Source organism: Symphalangus syndactylus, chromosome 18 (genome assembly GCF_028878055.3).
Source record: "Symphalangus syndactylus isolate Jambi chromosome 18, NHGRI_mSymSyn1-v2.1_pri, whole genome shotgun sequence".
NCBI lineage: Eukaryota > Metazoa > Chordata > Mammalia > Primates > Hylobatidae > Symphalangus > Symphalangus syndactylus.
The window spans coordinates 72,741,634-72,762,741 of NC_072440.2; the positions used below are offsets into that span (position 1 = coordinate 72,741,634).

General features: G+C 36.3%; 1 protein-coding gene across 23 annotated transcripts in view; it reads right to left on the reverse strand.

The window, feature by feature from the left end:
- RBFOX2 (RNA binding fox-1 homolog 2) overlaps positions 1 to 21,108 on the reverse strand; it is a 291,531-nt gene that overhangs the window by 24,512 nt on the left and 245,911 nt on the right. For 9 of the 23 annotated variants that reach the window (XM_055252941.2, XM_055252936.2, XM_055252932.2 and 6 more), the window contains 4 exons: positions 18,926 to 19,069; positions 15,325 to 15,378; positions 5,182 to 5,274; positions 2,355 to 2,415 (listed from right to left, as the gene is read on the reverse strand). In XM_055252941.2, the coding sequence (XP_055108916.1) occupies positions 2,355 to 2,415; positions 5,182 to 5,274; positions 15,325 to 15,378; positions 18,926 to 19,069 (352 nt within the window). Of the gene's footprint in view, positions 1 to 2,354; positions 2,416 to 5,181; positions 5,275 to 15,324; positions 15,379 to 18,925; positions 19,073 to 21,108 lie in introns of all 23 variants that reach the window. The other 14 variants (XM_055252940.2, XM_055252934.2, XM_055252931.2 and 11 more) reach the window with 6 other exon arrangements.

Here is a 21,108-nt window from a genome sequence, read left to right on the forward strand (position 1 = left end):
GCAACATTTCTGCACAAATTAAGAGACTCCAACCAACCTAAATGAGAATGCTGACTGAGAATTCATTAGGAGGAACCCAACACATTCTTCTTAGGACCTTTAACACAATAGCAGAAGGTTTCTTGCCTACTAAACCTGAATATTAATTTAGAATAATATTCTTAAAAATAACGTTTTTCTTTCCTACCAATGCCACTATTTCCTGAGCATTCCCTTTGAATCCACATACTGGGCAGGTACCGTGGCTCAAGCCTGTAATCCCAGCACTTTGGGAGGCTGAGGCGGACGGATCACCTGAGTCTAGGAGTTTGAGACCAGCCTGGCCAACACGGCAAAACCTCATCTCTACTAAAAATAACAAAAATTAGCGGGGTGTAGTGGCACACACCTGTAATCCCAGCTACTCTGGAGGCTGAGGCACGAGAATCGCTTGAACCCAGGAAGTGGAGGTTGCAGTGAGCCGATATTGCACCACTGTACTCCAGCCTAGGTGACAGAGAGACTCTGCCTCAAAACAAAAACAAAAATTAATATAATGGATGTATATTGATATGTTGTTAGTAATACTTTGAATATATTTAGTTTTAGAAAATTTACGATGTATTTTCACAGATGTCCTTTGACCTTCACAAAACCCAAAGAAGAAGGTAAAATAGATATCACATCTGCAACCTGAGGTCAATACTATACTTTTCTGGGTCTCATTTCCTAATAATAAGCTGGGAGGGTTGAGTTTTAATAACTTCTAGAAAAATCCTGGTGCCAAAAATCTGTGGTCTCAATTTAGAAATATGAAAACAGAATTAGGTTAAAAAACTGGTCCACTGTCACGGAGTAAATAAACAGTCAAACCTAGAAGGAGAATGTCTGTTTTCTGAATTCCAGTCAGAGGCTCTTTCTGTCACAATATTTCCCTTAGATGTAAAGAAAATTTGACATTCTTTGCCTCTCCTTTCTATTTTGTTTGAGTTTTTATCAAAATTGTAGAGACTTGTTTTTGTAAGAGCAGTGAAAAGAAAATAAGAGGTAAAGTGGGAGGCAGTGGTATCATACTGATAAAAGGAGTAAGGAAAAATGCAAATTATGCTGATAAATTTGTATCATCTATGTGAAAAGCTGGGCTAAATATATTTATTGAAGACTATGGGATATAGTCAATACTGATACATTTCTCCTTGATTTAAGACATTATTAGCACATATAGCCACACTCTAGCAGTGGGTTCAAACTTTTTAAAAAAACAGCAGAGCCGGGCACAGTGGCTCATGCCTGTAATCCCAGCACTTTGGGAGGCCAAGGTGGGTGGATCACAAGGTCAGGAGATTGAGACCATCCTGGCTAACACGGTGAAACCCCGTCTCTATTAAAAATACAAAAAATTAGCCGGGTGTGGTGGCGGGCTCCTGCAGTCCCAGCTACTCGGGAGGCTGAGGGCAGGAGAATGGTGTGAACCCAGGAGGCAGAGCTTGCAGTGAGCCTTGACTGCGCCACTGCACTCCAGCCTGGGTGACAAAGCGAGAGTCCGTCTCAAAAAAAAAAAAAAAAAAACCCAGCAGAAACTCCCCCCTTTATTCTAGATATTAGTAAAAGCTTATGCAGAACCCTAAATTGCTCAGACTAAAGTACAGCTGAGACCTTAGGATTCAATCCATTTGGTTTCCTTTTTCTCTCCCAAACTGGCTCTGCAGAACAGTCTGCAAAACCACCACTGGGCTACAGATTAAATTTATATTCCATCTCATTCAGAGACCATGAGTCTAGATTAAATTTGGTAACTGATGTAACAAATTATTCATAGAAAATTTCCTTCTCGATGAGAAAAACTTATAAACCTTACTGTATAATATATAATCATGAAATAGAAAGTGATACACACACAACCATACCCATAGCTGTTACTTCTAGGGCTAAGGAGAGCAACGGGTCCAGAATTATAAAAGTGATTAAAATATCCTCCTAACTTATTCCATTTATGCTCTGATGAATGAGAGTCAGAAGTAAAAGTGAGAGTCAGTGCGCATCCAGGGGTATTACGGACAAGTCTAACACAAAGAGCTACAGCAGCTGAAAAAGAAGGTGCTCAGGTGGGATCCAATTTGGGTTAATAGGCAACTAGATAGCATGTTTGCACTGTGTAAAAGATGAACTTTACTTAGAACATAACACCTTACTAACTAAAAACTTAGCTCAATTGTAATGACAAAGTTATATTGTAAACATAAAATACTCTCCCAGGTAAACAGACTACTTCACAAACTGTCTTAAGACGGAAATAGATTCTTAGAAGTTTATAAAAACTTCGTATATTTACACAAGAATAAACACTCTTTCGAAGATGATTTATAATTTCTTACCATTTGCATAAGGTGTGACCATCTTCTTATTGGTCATTACACGTGCTGTAGCATTATTCACCTAAAAATAACAAGGAGAAAAAAGGGCAGGGAAGAAGTGGACCACATTAGGGAACATAAAGTTGCACATCCAATAACAGAGTACTTACTTTAAAATTTTTCTGAGAACATTGATTTAAATAATTAACACAGCAATATAAAATATTAATATATAGTATTTTAATTAAAGTTCTTATCAAATGAGGATAACAAGAGTAAAATGAGTTTCTTGGTTTCCAAATATCAGTACTCCAAAGAAAATACATTTGCAAGATCTTTGGACATCTTTTAAACAGAGAAATCTCTGCACTACGGAAAACGCAGAAAAAAGTAAATAGGAAACAACTATATTAGCAATTCACTTTGAAGTTTGTTAATAAGACAGAGGCTTGCCACATGGGTTATGAAATAGATTGATGGAAAGGTGATAAAATAAATCTGATTTCACCTGTCCTAATGTTCAGCATTTTAAATTTGTCTGTCCGAGATTTTTACTGTCTGAGGTAAGTAAACAAATATAGAAACCTAAGATTCCCATGTTGACAGCCTTCAGGACCATTCTGAATTTTCTAGACTACATAATCTATCAATTTAAGAACAAAGCTTTTAAGAAAGCCTTTAAAGTAGGCACTTAAAAGAATTGAGAAAATAAAGTGTTTATTTATTTTGTTTTATGGTACTCTCCACCCTCATTACAGAACTGCATATTTTAAAGCATTCTCAGTGCTACAGTAAGTAGGTGTTACAAAGACAGTGCTGCTGAAGAAAAGATGAATGGAACTAAGATGCCAGCATACTGCAGCCCAGTGACAGAACCAGTCTCAAAGTTCTTGCAAGGAGGGTAAAGCCCCACCATAGAACTTGACTTATACTGTGTTGTCAGGTCATAAAACATGCCAATTGAAAAGAAGCATAAAATATAAATGTCTTATTTTTGCCTCTTCAAATTTACATTATGTTCAATTTGTATGGTAATAAATTTTTGTTATGAAAAGACCAATTTTAGGTAGAATTAGAACTAAAAAAACCTCTTCCTACGTCTTTAAAGATTTGTACAGTGATAATCCCCCATGTGAGGAAAGAGCTTGAAACTCCATTTACTCTAGTTTTGCCCACCAAATAATATAAACATTTCACATTTAAAAAGAAAGAATGGGATACAACAATGATGAGACTGAGAGCATGCAGTTAAAAAACACACACACACAAATAAAAGAAAGAAAAAACAATCAATTTTGGAAAGAGGGGAGAAACTGAAAAGCAAGGTTCTCACAGACAAGGATTAGAATGGAGCAAGAGCTGAAACCAGCTGCTGGAGCAGAAAGCAACCAAGCACTTGAAAGGAAAAATGGCCAGAACCAATCAGAAACCACCAGTCAGCAAAAGAGACCAACAGCTGCGTGTAACTGAAGGGATGGGAAAGGAAGAATAGGGAAAGGGACAGGAGCAAGGATCTGGAAAAAGAGAATAAGGTAGGGAAAAAGAAAAGAGAAAGCCAGGAAGGGTGTAACGGGCAAAGAAAGAACAGTCAGAGCTACAAACGGGGGTTTAGGAAACAGGAAAAGTAGGGAAGGATGTAGGGGCAGGAAGTGCATTAATAAAACCAGCCAAACTGGAGTTCAGTAACTCTGAGTAAGATGTGCAAGGGGAAAAAAATCACCATGAAGTCAGTAATCAAACAGCTCAGACTGCTACAAAACAATATGTACATCCAAAATCCAGGCGGCATTACTCAACAGCATTGAAAATAAAAGGGGAAAGGAAAAGGAAGAGGAACAACAAGTCAAATCACATTTTGTAGTGTTAATGTGAGATGGCAGATGGACTTTTTCTTTCTTATTTAATTGTTTTGTAATTACATTTTTAAAAGCTTCTTCTCTAGTGCTTTTGTTCACTTACCGCCAACGGGCACCATCGCCAGCATTGTGTATAGTTACCATGGAAAGAGTGAGTCAAGTGAAGGGCCCTAAATGCTAAACCATCGGAAAGGAGGGGAAAAAAAGCAAAATATGCAGACATCTTACTCAAAATGGTGGCTTTTACATTTAATACTTTAAAAAATTGGGAATGGGGAAAGGAGCCAGTTAACCTTCGATGTGTTATCAAAAAGGGCTGGTGAATACCAGGCAGTAGACTTAGTCACAATCACAGTACATTCGCCAGCCAGCCATCAAACCCCCTGTTTAAGAATTTTATCCATAAAAATTTAGATACCAAAATTCATGGTATTAGATATACTTAAAAACTACATGAGTTTTGGATTATTTCCTCCCTCCCCACAATCTCTAGAATCTTCTATTCCGTGCTTATCATGCGCACAAAGAGGCGAACTGGCCTCCCAAGAGAAAGGATATTGGCTGGCCCCTTGATTCATTATAGAACACAGTGTTATAAACTGGATAGTTTTTAGACAATTTAACATTAGTTTTGCTTAGGCCTGATCACAGGAATTCAGAGTACTGCAAACTGAAGCAAAGGAAAAAAATCAAGAGAGCAGAAGGATGAACATTTTGAAGGAAAAACATAAATGAAAAACAAACACACACACACGCACACACACACAGTCAAAATTAAAACCCCCAAACAACCAATAAATGAGGAGGGAGGCAGAAAGAAGTGTTACTTTTATACATTTTAGTGCAAGAAGGTGAAGAAGACAGAGATACAAACACACATACATGTGCACACGCACACATAAGACAGGGTTCCAAATGTGAAATAAGTGAGGCAATACGAAAAAAGAGAAATAAAAATATAAACCAGAAATTGAATTATTAAAGACATGCACCTCGATTTTACGGCCCTCTACCACGGTGCCGTGTAATTTCTCCCTGGCCCTGTCTGCATCAGCACTATTCTCGAAAGTTACGAACCCGAATCCCTGCATGCAGCGGGAGAAGGGGGGAAAACATGCACATCGTTATATTGAAATACTGATCTCTTGGTAAATAGAGAAAAAATATCATAGTATAAAACTGACATCAGCAACAACTCAGCAATAATCTCCCAAAGTCACATTTTTGGTCCATGCATGTTTGTAAAGGGAAATTAAATCCAATAAAAGAATAAAGAACTGTAATAATAATAATAACAGCAATGTAACAATAATAAAATAAAACATAAAGCATATGAGGCCAGACCAAAATTAAGGTACAGAGTTACTCGGGTCAAACTATTCAACCAAGAATCTGAAGATTTTTTAATGTCCTACCTTTCTCTCTCAATTCATGTTACTAATTTAATATACATGCCCCTTTATGTAATACTAAAAAAGACTTAATTAAATTGACTCTCTGACATCCCAAATCTATTATTTCCCAGTAACTGCTACATGAAATCTGACATTCAGGTTCAACATTGCATAATGAGATTTTTTTTTAAAGTAAGTCTAATCATTTTAGCCCCACGTTGCCTGTTGCTTATATCACTATGAATTCCTTTGGGAACAGGATAATTTAGGGCATAGTCGGTGTACAATTTTGTATGTACTGGGTGTGGGAGAGGAGAGCACTCATGCTCTTCTAAGCAAATAAAAAAATCACTAAGCAGTGGTCAATTATAACTTTTCTTCAACGCCCATTTTAAATGACCAGATTGACAGAGTAAAAATATGTTCAACTGAATTTCAGAAAACTGCTAACCCAAATTTGCCTAAATTATTCATTTATTGATGTTTATATCTGCTATTAAAGGTAGTAGTAACTTTCTATATAGAGAGAAAAAAGGAACAGTCAACAGGCAATGGGAATGAGATCTACGTTAGTGACATCAGTTGTACACTATTCAGTAGAACAAGGATATCAGAAAACAGCAATGCAGCTGGTACAATGACTTAGGATTAATTTATTTGTTCCTTGCAAGATACTACAAAAATGCAGTGGAGCTTTAACTCATTAAGTAGACAAATCAGGAGACCAGGGAGCTGACTACCTTCACTCCGATGTTCACGTACTACCAATTTTAACACCAGGAGCATTTACTATATACTTAGATGACTTTCCTAAAACATGATACTCACTTCATTCTAGGTGCTCTGTCCTTATTGTTCTACTCTGCAGCTATAATTTTACAAATAATTTCCATGCTGCTTATATCTGCAAAGTGGTAAAGTCTTAGGAGTTTCTGCAAAGTCTTCATTTGCCAATAACTTCATTGTCCTGCTAGCGTTTTTTGAATATTCTATTGTAGGATAACCTAGAACCCTTTAATTTTAACTGAAGTTCTGCCTAGCTGCTTAATAACATGAGCACACTTCTCTCTACATAAAACATGTTCTTAACTGACACAGTAAACAATGCGCGTTGCTCAATAAGATTTTATAAAAGCAACTCCATTGTTTTGAAGGATCTGATAACTCAGCATTCTAAGTGATTATGTGGGTGGGTGGCGTTTTGGAGAATTCCAGTGGATGACCTCTACCCACGATTTGGACATCACAAATACCCTTGAAAGCGCAATGTTAAGCTGATAGAGATTTTAAAACATATGTTGCTTGGAATGAAATACTACTGGTAATTTCAGTTAATACTCTCCTAAAAAATGTATAGGTTTGTTGAAAATATCAACAGGAACATATTTTCATAAATGAAATTTTGATATCAACATTTATAGCCACTTTGACAACACAAGGTATAAAAGGACACATTAATAATTAGTTATACCATTTGTCATCTACACTAGCACCTGCTGAAGACAAGCTGCCAGTTCTCTAATCCTGGTGAGTCTTCCAATAAGAAAGTCAAACTTTTAAAGAAAGGTCAGAGAGTGGTGAGTTTTTTTTTTTTTCTGTTTAAATCTTTTGCCCAGTTTATTTTTTTTTAATTTTATTATTATTATACTTTAAGTTTTAGGGTACATGTGCACAACGTGCAGGTTTGTTACATATGTATACATGTGCCATGTTGGTGTGCTGCACCCATTAACTCGTCATTTAGCATTAGGTATATCTCCTAATGCTATCCCTCCCCCCTCCCCTGACCCCACAACAGTCCCCAGTGTGTGATGTTCCCCTTCCTGTGTCCATGTGTTCTCATTGTTCAATTCCCACCTATGAGTGAGAACATGCGGTGTTTGGTTTTCTGTCCTTGCGATAGTTTGCTGAGAATGATGGTTTCCAGTTTCATCCATGTCCCTATAAAGGACATGAACTGAGAGTGATGAGTTTTAATATCATACTTCAGAAGCATTTTGGCTGTATTTCAACTGGTCCTCACAGTCATATATTCTATGACTTAGGTTAAATTAATACATTGTAAATTAATAGTTGGATTACTATTAAGTTATATGAAAATTAAGACCTAGGTTTTTGATATTAGCATTATGACTATATCTACACACCCACATACAAATATACATACTAATTTGTCTTCTTAAATATAACCATGAAGTAAAAAGAATAGACATGTTGGTTTCATTTTGAAGGTAAAGAAACTGAGTTAAACTGAGATTAAGTATCCAAGGATATCCAGCTAACGGTGAGGAAATTCTAAGCCTTTTCAAATCTCAGTTCAGTATTCTATTTACTAAACTATATTAGTCCTAAAATCCTTCTTTTTTTTAAAATCTAATTGCTAAATATCTTCCATAACCTTCTTTCCTAAAATGTGTTGAAAGAACATTAGTGATACAATAACTGCATCCGAAAGAATGGAAGGTGGTATGATGAGCACTGCAATTTCACAGTCAGCAAATGACAAAGTTTAACATTAATATCTGCTTGGATAAGATTTTCTCAATAATGACTAACATTCTGGAACAAAATTTCACTTTCAAATGTTTTAAAAGTGTTTTATAAAGAAAGATGCTTATACACCAGAGGATATGCAAATCAAGATACCAAAAATATAAAAATAAAGCAATCTTTATAAGCATCTTTTCCCTGGGGTGATAGGAGGAAGAAGGCCTTGTTGATGCTTTGGGACTCTTTAATATGAAACATAAAGGTAAGAGGATTTCTTTCTTTGCTTTGAAGATAAACCTTGCAATAGGCCAAATGATGGCTTCCCAAAGTTGTCCACATCCTAATCCCCAAAGCCAGTGAATATGTTACCTTACATGGCAAAAGCGATTTTGCAGATGCGATTAAGTTAATGATCTTGAGATAGAGAGATTATCCTGGATTATCCAGTTGGGCCCAATGTAATACAGTGGCCCAGCGTGGCCACTGTACGTGTGCTTGTAAGTGAAAAGCGGACACAGGAGAGTCCGAATCAGAGTAAAGCAGCCTGAGAAAGACTTGACTGGCCATTGCTGGCTCTGAAGACAGAAAGGAGCTCTAGTCCAAGAAATCTAGGCAGCTTCTACAAGTTAGAAAAGGTGAGAAAACAGATGATCCCTAGAGCCTCTGAAGAACCCAACACGTTGATTTTAGCCTTGTGAGACCCATTTTGGATTTCTGACCTCCAGAGCTGTAAGATAATAAATGTGTGGTTTCAAGCCACTCAATTTGTGGCAATCTGTTCAGAAGTCATAGGGAATTAATACGTACCTCTTAGAATTAAAGTCCATGATTAGGAAGGTGAGAGGTATGACTAGAATTTTTTGAAGTACTGTTCTTAAATACTTTTCTCTCATGTTTAAACCTTAAACAGGTGATTTTCCATCAACCCAAACATGCTTCCTTATCTATCACATTCACAATTTAGTTTCAGTAACATGAACTCAGATCTTAAAACATTTTTAGAATATACTATTTCTTCAATAAAATTTAGCATTTTAGAAAAGGTGCCAGAAACTGTGCTAAAGATGTTCACAGATTCTCCAGGTTTAAAAGTTATCAGTAGAAAAGGCTGCTTGCATGAACTCATGTTTTGTCACTTCACTCTTAGAAATTGAATTGACATTAAGCTGGTCATTCTGATCTCTTGTTTTGGAAAAAAAAGTTAGTAAAATTATGTCTAAATCTAAAATATTTTCCTTAGAACAGCTTCCAAATGATCACAGAACAGCTTCCAAATGATCATACAACCTATCAAACACTGAACCAGTCTACACAGGTATAATATATATAACAAATAGATTATATAATCTGTAACAAATAGATTTAATCTCAAATTCTGAACAAGAGGAAATATTTCAGCTATGTAAACAGATGGATAATTTTTGTCATCTAAACTTCTATTAATAAAACCAGATTTTAAAAAAGTAAATTTTAATTAAAAAATGATTTTGACATGTTTGTCTACACTAGCACTGCAGACAAAAATATAATACAAACCACATATATAATTTAAAATTTTCTAATAGCCACATTTAAAAAGTAGAAACAGGTGAGATTAATTTTAACAATGTATTTTATTTAACCCAATATATACACATATTATTAACATTTCAATATGGTATCAATATTAAAACATTATTAGTGAGATGCTTAACATTCTTTTTGTGTGCTAATTCTGAAATCTGGTGTCCATTTTACCCTTACAGGCACACCTCCGTTTAAACTCTCCAAATTTCAAGTGCTAAATGTGACCACTGTGCTGGGCAATGCAGGTCTCTACACTTTATACTCCTCTAAGTTCGCAGTCCTCAGAGTCCTTCTATATTAAACATTTAAACACACCAGTGTTACATTAGTGATTTACCAGGTATCTTAGCTGACTTCTGGAAATTGAAGAATGGTGTATTTATTAGGTGTATGGTTGTAGTTAAAACTTCTACAAAGTGTGACAGCAATTTCACAGCCTGCCTTGACATCATCGAGGACATATAGGAGCCAAGTAACTGTCACCTTTTTAGTCTGGCCTCAGACTGCAATAAATAACAGGCAATAGAATGAACATTGTAAAAATATTATTAAAATTTGTACAATTTTTGAATTTTTCGATCTCAGAAGAATGAGAAAGAAAATTTACCATGTAACTTTTAAGGGAGAAATCAAAAGCAGACGGATCTCCTGGGTATGGCCAGAACACAGAAATTAAAACATAAATAAAAAAATATATAAAACTAAAGCCCATAATGGTAACAGAAGAAAAAAAGAAAAAAAACTAAGCCCTTCAGAAACACATGCACTGTTAATTCAGTTTTAAATATAATAAAAAAAACCATTTCACTTCGACATTACCTATTAAGTTTTACTGAAAGTCACAAAGGCCTACTGTGACTTCCAAAAAAGTATTTTGATAATATTTTGAAAGAAATAAATAATTTCCCTTTGCATGAAATTAAAAGCCAGATAATAGGGAAAACATTACAGCAAATTACTTGTGTCTAAGGAATGGGAATAGAAGTTTTATCTCCCCTAACTACAGCCTAAACTTAAGCCCAACCTAAACCTAGATCCCCATTATTCCAGAAATCCACCTGAGAGAAGTAATGAGAACACGTTAAGTAAATATTTGCTAGAATAATTAGAATGTTACTAGCATAAAGAAAAGATAAATATTTAAGGTGATGGCTATCCCAATTACTCTGATTTGATTATATGAATGTATCAGATTATCACATATACCCTGAAAATATGTACATCTAATATCTATCAATTTTAAAAAAAGAAAAAAAAATTGCTAGTAATCTAAATAATTATTGTTGGGCTGTATAACATTTGTAGTCCTTTAGCGGACTTAATAATGAGCACTATCTGAAGAGCTGAACAACTTCAACATATTCAATATTTTAATACATATCCATTCAAGAGACGATATACCGAAGTATTTTGGCAAAAATTTATAGAAAATGTAGATGTTACAATCTGTGTATTTCTTTATTTAATAAGCTTGATAATTATCACCAAAAATTGTTATGTGGTTGGATGATGGTGAATAAGATGGTAGAAAGTGACCCACAATGGAATAACTTTTGAATAAAACAAGTTCTTAATCACTAAAAGTTTCTAGCAGAGAATGCAAGGTCAAGAATACAGGGGGTTGGACTAGGTGACCATTTTGGGTTATGTTTTAAGGTTCTATATGAGAAGACTAGAAGGATACATGAGAATATCAGTAGTGCACATTTCTCTTTAATAAACTATGTATTTTTTTCTTTATACTTTTCATTAAGCATCATGTTTTCCTTTTCAAAGACTGCTTTTTTAAGATGTTACCCAAAGGATATACAAGGAGAGTAAATAGTTTATCATTCAAACTGGGACATTCTCAGAGAGAAAGGGGTCATTTATTAATAATTATGCTAAGATAACAGGTGTAAATTGGGGCCATCCTGGATAAGCCAGGACATATGCTCACTCTAGGCATTATCTTATTATTTGTGTTAATAATCTGTCATTACTGGTGAAATCTGGAGAATTAATAAAGCTACATAAACTCATATAATAATTTTCTAGGTTCTATTTGAATAAATTAGTTAATTTTTTGGCAGGAGTACCGTTTTCCATCATATATCTTAATAGTACATTTTCAAAAGCCTAGTCTATCTCTGTTTCAGTTAATCAAAGAAACTTAGATACAGGTGATTCTATGTTTTTATAAAGGATTAGGGAGTAAAAAGACTGAAATTCACGTGAAATAATTTAAATATATATGTATGCATGTGTGTGCACAAATACGATATATATTCATTCTATAATCTAAGTAAGCCAAATCTAGAATATGAAGGCAAAAGAAGGAAAAAAGGAAAAAACTAGTCAACAACAAAGAAAAAACTACTATAGAGTAATTCCACTCTAAAGGCAAGCTGGAAAAAGAATAATACTGGCAGACAAGGAGGGCATGAGCATGGCAGTGGAACACCATTTACTTATGTTTTCAAATGGGTATATCCTAAAACCCTGGGTGACGGTCTTATTATACAAAATAAGATATGGTATGGAGTTGCTTTTTGCTTTGGAACAATTTGATTAAACACTGTTTTACATTTAAGTATTGCTATCTTAGAGTTATTTTGTGACTAGTTTTTCCATTACTGCTCTAAAAAAATTCAATAAAGCTAATTTCTGTACAGAAAAGTACTCTGTTTAAAAGTTAGAGGAACTCTTAACTAAACAATAGGACTATATAAAGCCTCCTTTTCTCTGGTTCTTTTCAAAATACGCTGTAATTTTACAGTCAACCCCAAACATATAAAAGGGATTAAGAAATTAAACTTAATTCGCAAAACAAAAAGTGCTCATTAATTTCTCTTAGGTGGATCCCAGAGGAGGCATCTATGGGTTTGATTCCAAAATAAATCTCTATTAGGAGCCTCAGAAACAGTTCCAAGGGCATCCATTCCAGCAAATAACTTTAGGTAGCAGTTAAGAAAGCTTTGAAGGACAAAAACAAGGTTTTGTATCAGTCCTTGAAGGCAGATTCAGGGCAATTCTGAATTCTGTGCTTTGTTTTTAAAACATTTACCAATTAGCACACAGTCTGTGCACCCTTTAGCAGCCCAGAGAAAAATAGGGCAGTGAGGACACAGCATCAAGCTGACAGAAGAAGCCTATGCTTTTAGATTTCTCAAAGAGAAAGCTCATGTCATTACTTTCAAATGAAAGTTACATGGGAGAAGTAATTGGATCAGGTAAATTTAAAAAAATGTGGGGCCAGGATGCGGTGGCTCACACCTGTAATCCCAGTACTGTGGGAGGCCAAGGCAGGCAGATCACTTGAGACCAGGAGTTAAGACCAGCCTGGCCAACATGGTGCAACTCTGTCTGTACTAAAAATACCAAAAATTAGCCAGGGGTGGTAGTGTGCGCCTGTTATCCCAGATACTCGGGAAGCTGAGGCACAAGAATTGCTTGAACCCAGGAGGCGGAGGTTGCAGTGAGTCAAGACTGTGCCACTACAACTCTAGCCTGGGCAATAGAGCGAGACTCTGCCTCAAAAAAAAAAAAAAAAGAAAAAAGAAAAAAAATTGGTAGCAGGCAAATCCTTAAAGTCAATGAAAGAAGCCTTAAGAAAGATCAATTTCCTTTGCTTCACAATAATTCAAACAAATTATTTTCTTGGTAAGGAGCAAGTCGTCAATGTCTGATGAAACTACATTGGCCTTCTAGTTGTTAGACTCTAGTTAAGAATATTTTAAGTACATACACTTACAACTAAAAATATTTAAAACTACCTCAGATAGTAGTTTACAGAGTGGCCAATAATCTCCACATATTTATTTTACACTCATGTGCTTCTTATCTCTAAACCACTGTCATTTTCCCACCGTGTAGCTAAAAAAGGTCACACAAAATAAACACAAACAATGCAACAAAGGAACAGAAATCCATTGTGAGAAAAATTATAAGCATAAATAGTTTATTGGTTGCAGTCTGAATAGACTTCACTTTTAAAAATACTTACCAAGTGCTGGAGAAAGCTCTCTATAGGCATATTAATCATTTTTGTTTTAACTGAAAACTGGAAGCTTAGAGTATAATTACCTCTTTAATAGTTAATAAATAATTGTTATAGTCAGAATTAAACACTTTTAGTGTTGATACATTCTACAAAGGAAGGGAATAATAGTAAGTAGCATTAGAACAGCACATACATTTTTATGTGTACAGATGGGGGCAGGAGATATATAAACTCTTATCAATTCCCAAAGTATGGTGAATTTGGAGTATGAAATTGGAGAGGTAAATATTAACTCATTTATTGGCTTTATTTAGCTTTCCCTCAAATTACATGTTTAAGAGATTTAACCATAGCCAAAAGCTATTTTCAAAGTTCAGCAGAGATGACCAAATGAAAATTAACTAAAAAATTGCTCTAACCTAACAAACGAAAGTAGCAACAGCAAGGTAAATATTTATAGGCTTGGCTATGGCTGATGGTTTCAGTAGGATGTATTTCATTTAATAAGCAGTGAGAAAACTCTCAAGTAACATGTCCAAATACTCAGTTCATCAAATACTTTTTTTTTTCACAACACCACTGTAAGTCTTTGCCATTCCCTTGTTCCTAAAAACATTGCTGTTTTTTTTAATGCATGGAAATTCTAAATCATACAGATTGGGAATTTAAAATAGTAAATAGGGGAAATAATTTTTTTTTTTTTTTTTTGAGACAGTCTTGCTCTGTCACCCAGGCTGGAGTGCAGTGGCGCAATCTCGGCTCACTGTAACCTCTGCCTCCTGGGTTCAAGTGATTCTCCTGCCTCAGCCTCCTGAGTAGCTGGGATTACAGGCATGTGCCACCATGCCCAGCTAATTTTTGAATTTTTAGCAGAGACAGAGTCTCACCATGTTGGCCAGGCGAGGTCTCGAACTCCTGACCTCAGGTGATCCACCCACCTCGGCCTCCCAAAGTGCTGGGATTACCAGGCATGAGCCACTGCGCCCAGCCTAATAGGGGAAATAAATTTTAATTAAAAATTTCAGTTCTTACATAGAACACATTTAGAGGAAAATACACATAAAAGTACACATTTACTACTTTCATTCTTACGCAAAAAAATCTAACTCACTGTATTTGTGATTTAGGTGACTCTACATCCTGAGGATTGCCTATGTGGGTAGAACTTAAGGAAATCAGTTCATACTGAATTCCTCAGTTATTGCTCACTCTGTTTAAGTCTTGTCACAATTTTCAAAAGAGACTGCAAGTTAACTGAATAATCAAAACATTAAATTTGTTCTAAGTATGCTGTTTTGAAGTTGGATTTTGGCTGAATTGTTCTGACAGAATTCAGAATAGAATTCTCGTAGAATTTCACTTTTTTTTTAGTCTTTGCACTTTTCCTTTAAACGGAGAAAGCTGAGGCCGAATTTAAGGATCATAAAGCACTGTCATCTCCTACATCCTGTGTTCTTTACGTCCCACTCTTCCCTCAACCTTCTCTGCTTCTTACTTCATCACCCCTCCACCCCCATATAAGGATCAGAATAAAGTGTGGCCATGTGGTAGCTTATTTTTAGAGATAATCTAAACCAAGGTGGATAATTAGGATGCTTTTATGCAGGCTTGAAAACAGCTTATGTTTTCTGAATACTTGCTATTTAAAATAACATAAAACTCAAAAAGAAATCAAGCACACTTGACACTGAAATGGAGCTTACCTTAGAGCCACGTTCATTAAAGATTATTTCTACATCTAGGATTTTGCCAAACTGCTGCAGAGATAAAAATAAAAACATTTACTTATGGTCAGGTTTTTATCCACATATTTTGTTCTCTTCTGAAATGGGAATAGTTTATTTTTCTTCTTCTGTAAACTACTTATTTAACTTCTATGTTTGTATTTGTTAGTAAGTTCCAATACCAGTTTCTGATTTTTCCTCGTCGCTGAGTTGACAGTTTCTCCTTTCTCAGTTCACTCACTCAGGCAATTTATCCACCTTTAGGTGTGGAAGCTGTTGTCTAAAGTTATTCACAGTGTTAGCCCATTAGACACTTCATGTGGACAAGAACTTGGAATTTTCCTAACTACATCTCTTAGTTTTTAAAACAGTCTCAGATTTAAAAAGCAAATCCTAGTAAGTAGAATAATATACTATAGAAGGCTGTTCCCCTCCTATTTTTTATACAAGCAAAGTATATTCACTATATAAAAAGCAGAAAATATGAACAAAAGGAAAAGGGAAAACAGAAAATAAAGATCATCTGCAATCCTATCATCGTAATGTTTTAGTACACAGCATTCCAGGCTTTCCCTCAGGCATGTAGAGATAAGTAACTATAGACATCAGATGCATTCTATAATTTGCTTTAAAAAAAAAAAAAAAAGATGGAGTCTTGAACTGTCACCCAGGCTGGAGTCCAGTGGCACGATCCTGGCTCACTGTAACCTCTGCCTCCTGCGTTCAAGCTATTCTCCTGCCTCAGTCTCCTGAGTAGTTGTGATTACGGGTGCCTACCACCACACCCAGCTAATTTTTGTATTTTTAGTAGAGAGGGGGTTTCACCATGTTGGCTAGGCTGGTCTCGAACTCCTGACTTCATGTGATCTGCCCGCCTCAGCCTCCCAAAGCATATATTGCTTTTATTTTATTTTTTAATTTAGCAATGGATTGTGAACAACTATCCAAGTCAATATATATCTGTGTTACCACTTCTATAGGCTACATGCTATTCACCACTTTAATATTTCTACAACAACATCAAGAATATTTTAAATAACACCTCTCTTTGGTAATTCTTTAAACATTTTAACATTCAGAAAAGCAAACAAAAACTAAAGACACAAAGCCTAAACTCTATTGTTAGGTAGCTAAATAGCTGACTAGAGGGTTACACAAAACACAATGATTATTTAGGGGGAAAGTATATATAAAAAGAGACAAAACTGTTTTAATCAATGCTTGGATGAAATGAATTGAAGGTATATGCAGAAAATTTCCAGATATCTTTTTGGCTTATATTTCCCTCTGAGTATTGGTGTCATACCTGATTATCTACTTCACTTGGGTTTCAAACCAGACTTTGGGAAATGTGAAAAAAAACTGAAAAATGGAAAGAGCAAAACAGAAATCATGCTGTTCCATTGGACTGAATCACCTACTATCTTTATCAAAAAACTTGTATTAATAACCCAAGTTTTCTACAGTAAGACACCTTGGTTTGGTTTAATAGAAAAATCATGGAAAAAGGAAAATGTTTTATTTTAGATGGGAGGGCATTTATGCTCATCCTATAAAACTAAGATTTGTATGGTGCTCTGGAGTTTGTTTTGTTTTATATTTTCTAATGCATTCTTATAATATCCTTCTGGAGTAAGGATCACACTCCTTTTATGGTTAAGAAGAATGAGGCTAAAAGAAGCTATTTGTCAAGTTTATGAAGCTAATGAAATGGAGCATGGATGCCTGCTCTTTACCAATGTTACTGTTCTTCTAAGTAATAGAGAGTCACAATGTGGAAGAAAATAGGGCAACTAGGTATCTCTGGTAAGGAAAAAAATTATTTCTTTTTGCACTTTATGCCTTATGAGAAGGGCATAATACATTTTAAGAAATCACTAACTGGCCTAGGCAGATCTGCAATGGACACTATTCTTCTGACTCAAGAGAAAACACACCTCTGGCAGATGAGAATGTACTCCATTCTCATAGACCTCCAGAGACTAAGATTTTATATAAGCTCTGATAATTCAGTAGAGAACCTAATAACTCATGCTCCCGAGAAGTTTCTTCTGCGTAACCCAAGGCCTTTATGCTGCCCTTTATTTTCTATTGCTCTCTTCTCGGAAGAAATGGAAAATATCTGGTTACCATTTTCTGTGTAAAAGCTCTTCAAATACTTCAAGAACATCATTATATCTCAACTCTGGCCTTCTCTTTAGTGTGGAAAATACATCCAAGTAGTCAGCTATAAATGACAGAATTTTGCCCCAGTGTCTTGTCACCATGAAGTGGCCACAACCAAGACTTAAGGAGCATCTGCTTTTCTAATAAAGTACCAGGCAGCTATCCTAGTGGAATTTAAAAAAGAAAACAAGCAAACAAAAAAAAAAAAACAAAAAACTATTGATTATCTCTGGGTTAAGAGTTTGGTAAAATTCAAAAAGCAATAACACGCAGGCTCAGAAAAAATTAAGATCCTTAGCAGCCATTCACTAACTTCTCAACAACTTAAATCTTTGCAATTAACTTTTTTTCATGATGGTGATTCAGGAGGAAATAAACAGTTGAAAGAATACATCAGAGGTAGCAAACCAATCCTCTACAATGATCTTAGATATTGGTCTTGACACTGTGGAGTAGAGCAACGAAGTATTATAAAAACAAAACATTGAGGTACTGTTTTCACAAATATTATTTCATTTAATTTATAACACTGAAAGGTAGAGATTACTGTCTCTATGTTTATAAATATGATATTTAAATTCAAAAAGGTTACATGAATTCCAAAGTTCACATGTGAATAGAATTTGAACCCAGGCTCTTTGACTCCAAAATCTATACTCTCTCCACTTCAATGAGCCACCTCTAAACCTGTATTCTCTACATTGTGAATCTTTTTAGACATTACAAAGCTAAGTAGAGAGTGGCAATAACGCATCCCTGAACCTAGTTTCTTTGGTCTTGCAGTTGAGAGAGGTAAGAGGAGAGGAAGGCAGTACTGAGCTGGGCTTATATGGAAGGCAAAGGAAAAACAAAGAAGGCGACAGGATGAATAAGCAATGGTCCCCAAACTTATGTGCACATTAGTATCGGCTGGGGATCTTGTAAACATACCAAAGCCCAAGCCACACTCCAGGCCAATTAAATCACAACCCTAGAATGTGAGACATAGGCATCAATATTTTGTAAGCTTCCCAGGTAATTTCCAGTGTGCAAACAAGTTTAGGAATCATTGCTCTAAAAGAATGTGCATGTTTGTTCTTTCAGATGAAACTAAGCATATTATTGGTATGTTTACTGAGTTTGGTAGGTGAGTAGGGTGACCATCCTGGTTTCAGCACTGAAAGTCTCACATCACAAGAAACCCCTCAGTCACAGCAAGCTGGGCCATATGGCCACCTTATGTGTGCAGCAACCTGCAAGACTATGTCTACAGCAGACTGGATGACAGAAAAAGGTTTCTAAAGACTGATGAAAAGACTGATTTACCTCAGGTTCTTTCAATCTATTTGTAGTTTAATCCTAAAGTAATAATGACTAATAACACATCTGGGGGATTAAAATCTACTTTAATTGTAAAATCCATAAAAAGACTTACCCCAAACATCTGCCGGAGGTCAGGGTCCCGGAAGCGGAAAGGAATATTAGAGACATGCAGCCGTTTCGGGGTAGATTTACTCTCTGAATTTTCACTACTTTGTGTCTGTGACTGCTGGCCGTCTGTCTGCGCTCCACCTTCTGTCTGCTAAGCAAAGAAATAAATAATAAAGAATGAAAAATACACACAATTACTTTAAAATAATTAAAGTTATCCCCCCACAGCAATCATCCCCAAACAGGGTATGTTTAAGCAAAATTTACAGTAGTCCCTTCAAAGACAAAAACAACAATAACAACAACAACAACAAAACACAAAGATGCTATTAATGTTCTAAATGCTACCGTCTACAAACAAAATGTTGGTGTTTTGAGTATTTATAGTACGCTAACAAAATGGGAGCTAATGAACACAGAAGTACTAAGTGACTTGCCCAAGATCACATGGAGATACATCAGGATCTGAAGATACAAAAATAGTCCCTTTATTCTTAGACTCTTAGAACTTTCTATTTTTAAGATATTTCTATTTTGAAAACAGAAAGTCTGTTGTACTTAGTTATAGAGGTCACTTCATTTTTTGGTCTATGATCTCAGGCTCTCTCAAGGAAATGAAATAAGGAAATATTTTTATATTTCATTCCCTCTATTAGCTCTAGAGTTATTACTCCTATGTTGCCAAAGTATTATAATGATATTATTTATGAAGAGGAAAAACCTAGCAACAACTGAAGAAGCTTCTTTTTTTTTGAGACAGAGTCTCGCTCTGGTCGCCCAGGCTGGAGTGCAGTGGCGCCATCTCAGCTCACTGCAAGCTCTGCTTCCCAGGTTCATGCCATTCTCCTGCCTCAGCCTCCCGAGTAGCTGGGACTATAGGCGCCCGCCACCACGCCCGTCTAATTTTTTGTATTTTTGGTAGAGACGGGGTTTCACCCTGTTAGCCAGGATGGTCTTGATCTCCTGACCTCGTGATCCGCCCACCTCGGCCTTCCAAAGGGTTGGGATTACAGGCGTGAGCCACCGCGCCTGGCCAAGAAGCTTCTTACTCTGAAACTCTCCTCCCTAACTTATGCAATTCCAGCTAACTTTAGTACAGGGGAACCTAAGCTTCTGCAGCCCAGAGCAAACTGCACTGAGACAATCTAACTGTTGGAAAAGGCTTTGGAGACCCCGACTCATCTGCTACTTAACATAAAAATGCAAGATTTGTACATATCCACAGTTAAAGAGTATAAATGAGTGTGGGTATGCGTTTATTTATTTTTATTTATTTTTTACTTTTTGGACTCATTTTAATGGGTTGTGCATGGTAACCCAATATGCTCACACATGCACACAAGAATCACATGCAGAAATCAAAGTTTCAAGACAGGATAGCTACTGTTATGTGCCTGTACTCTGGTATTTTCTAGTTTGTTTTCCTTTTTCTTACCTAGCATAACCCAGTAAATTGAATTTACAACCCACTAAGAGGTCACAGCCTGAGGACTGGAAAACAGTGAACTAAACAACCTCTTTGAGCACTCTGGTGCTTCCAGAAAACCATGTTTTGCTGCAGCGTCCTCAGCACCATTCCACAACGAGGGAGGCAACTCATCCCATGTTCCCATGTTACACAGGAGGAGACAGAACAGCCCCTTAAGCCAGTCGGAACACTTGGACTCAGATCTCCCAAACTTCCTGTGATTTCCACTCAATCACGCTGCCTTTCCACGTGGCTTTCAAAATCATTGCTAAGCCTTGTTTCCATGATGCCACACTCAAGTGAAAATCTATTACGAAATAAAAACTTTCTTTGGAAACTCTACTGCTGCAGAAAAAGCACACTGCCGAGAGTTTGCATTTCGGGTGCAGTGGGTGGCAAGAACCTACATGCGGTCTGTAGGGTAGCTGCTTTCAAAAGCGAGTTTGGGGGGGCACAGCGTGGAGCGGGGGACCACTAGAACGGTCATTGAACAGTCATTTGCTATTCTCCAATCAGGAAACTCCAGCAGCTGCAGAGAACATCCGGAATCAGAAGTGAACACCTGAGTAACGACCTTCCGGGCCATAAAGATGGTCTTCTGATGAGAAAGCCAGGGCCCCCAGACACCGCGTGTCCTGCATGGAATCGCCGAATGGCCAATAGCAGGGCCCATGAGGAAGACTGGGACTTTCAAGGATGGCCCTGCACTACTCTAAAAA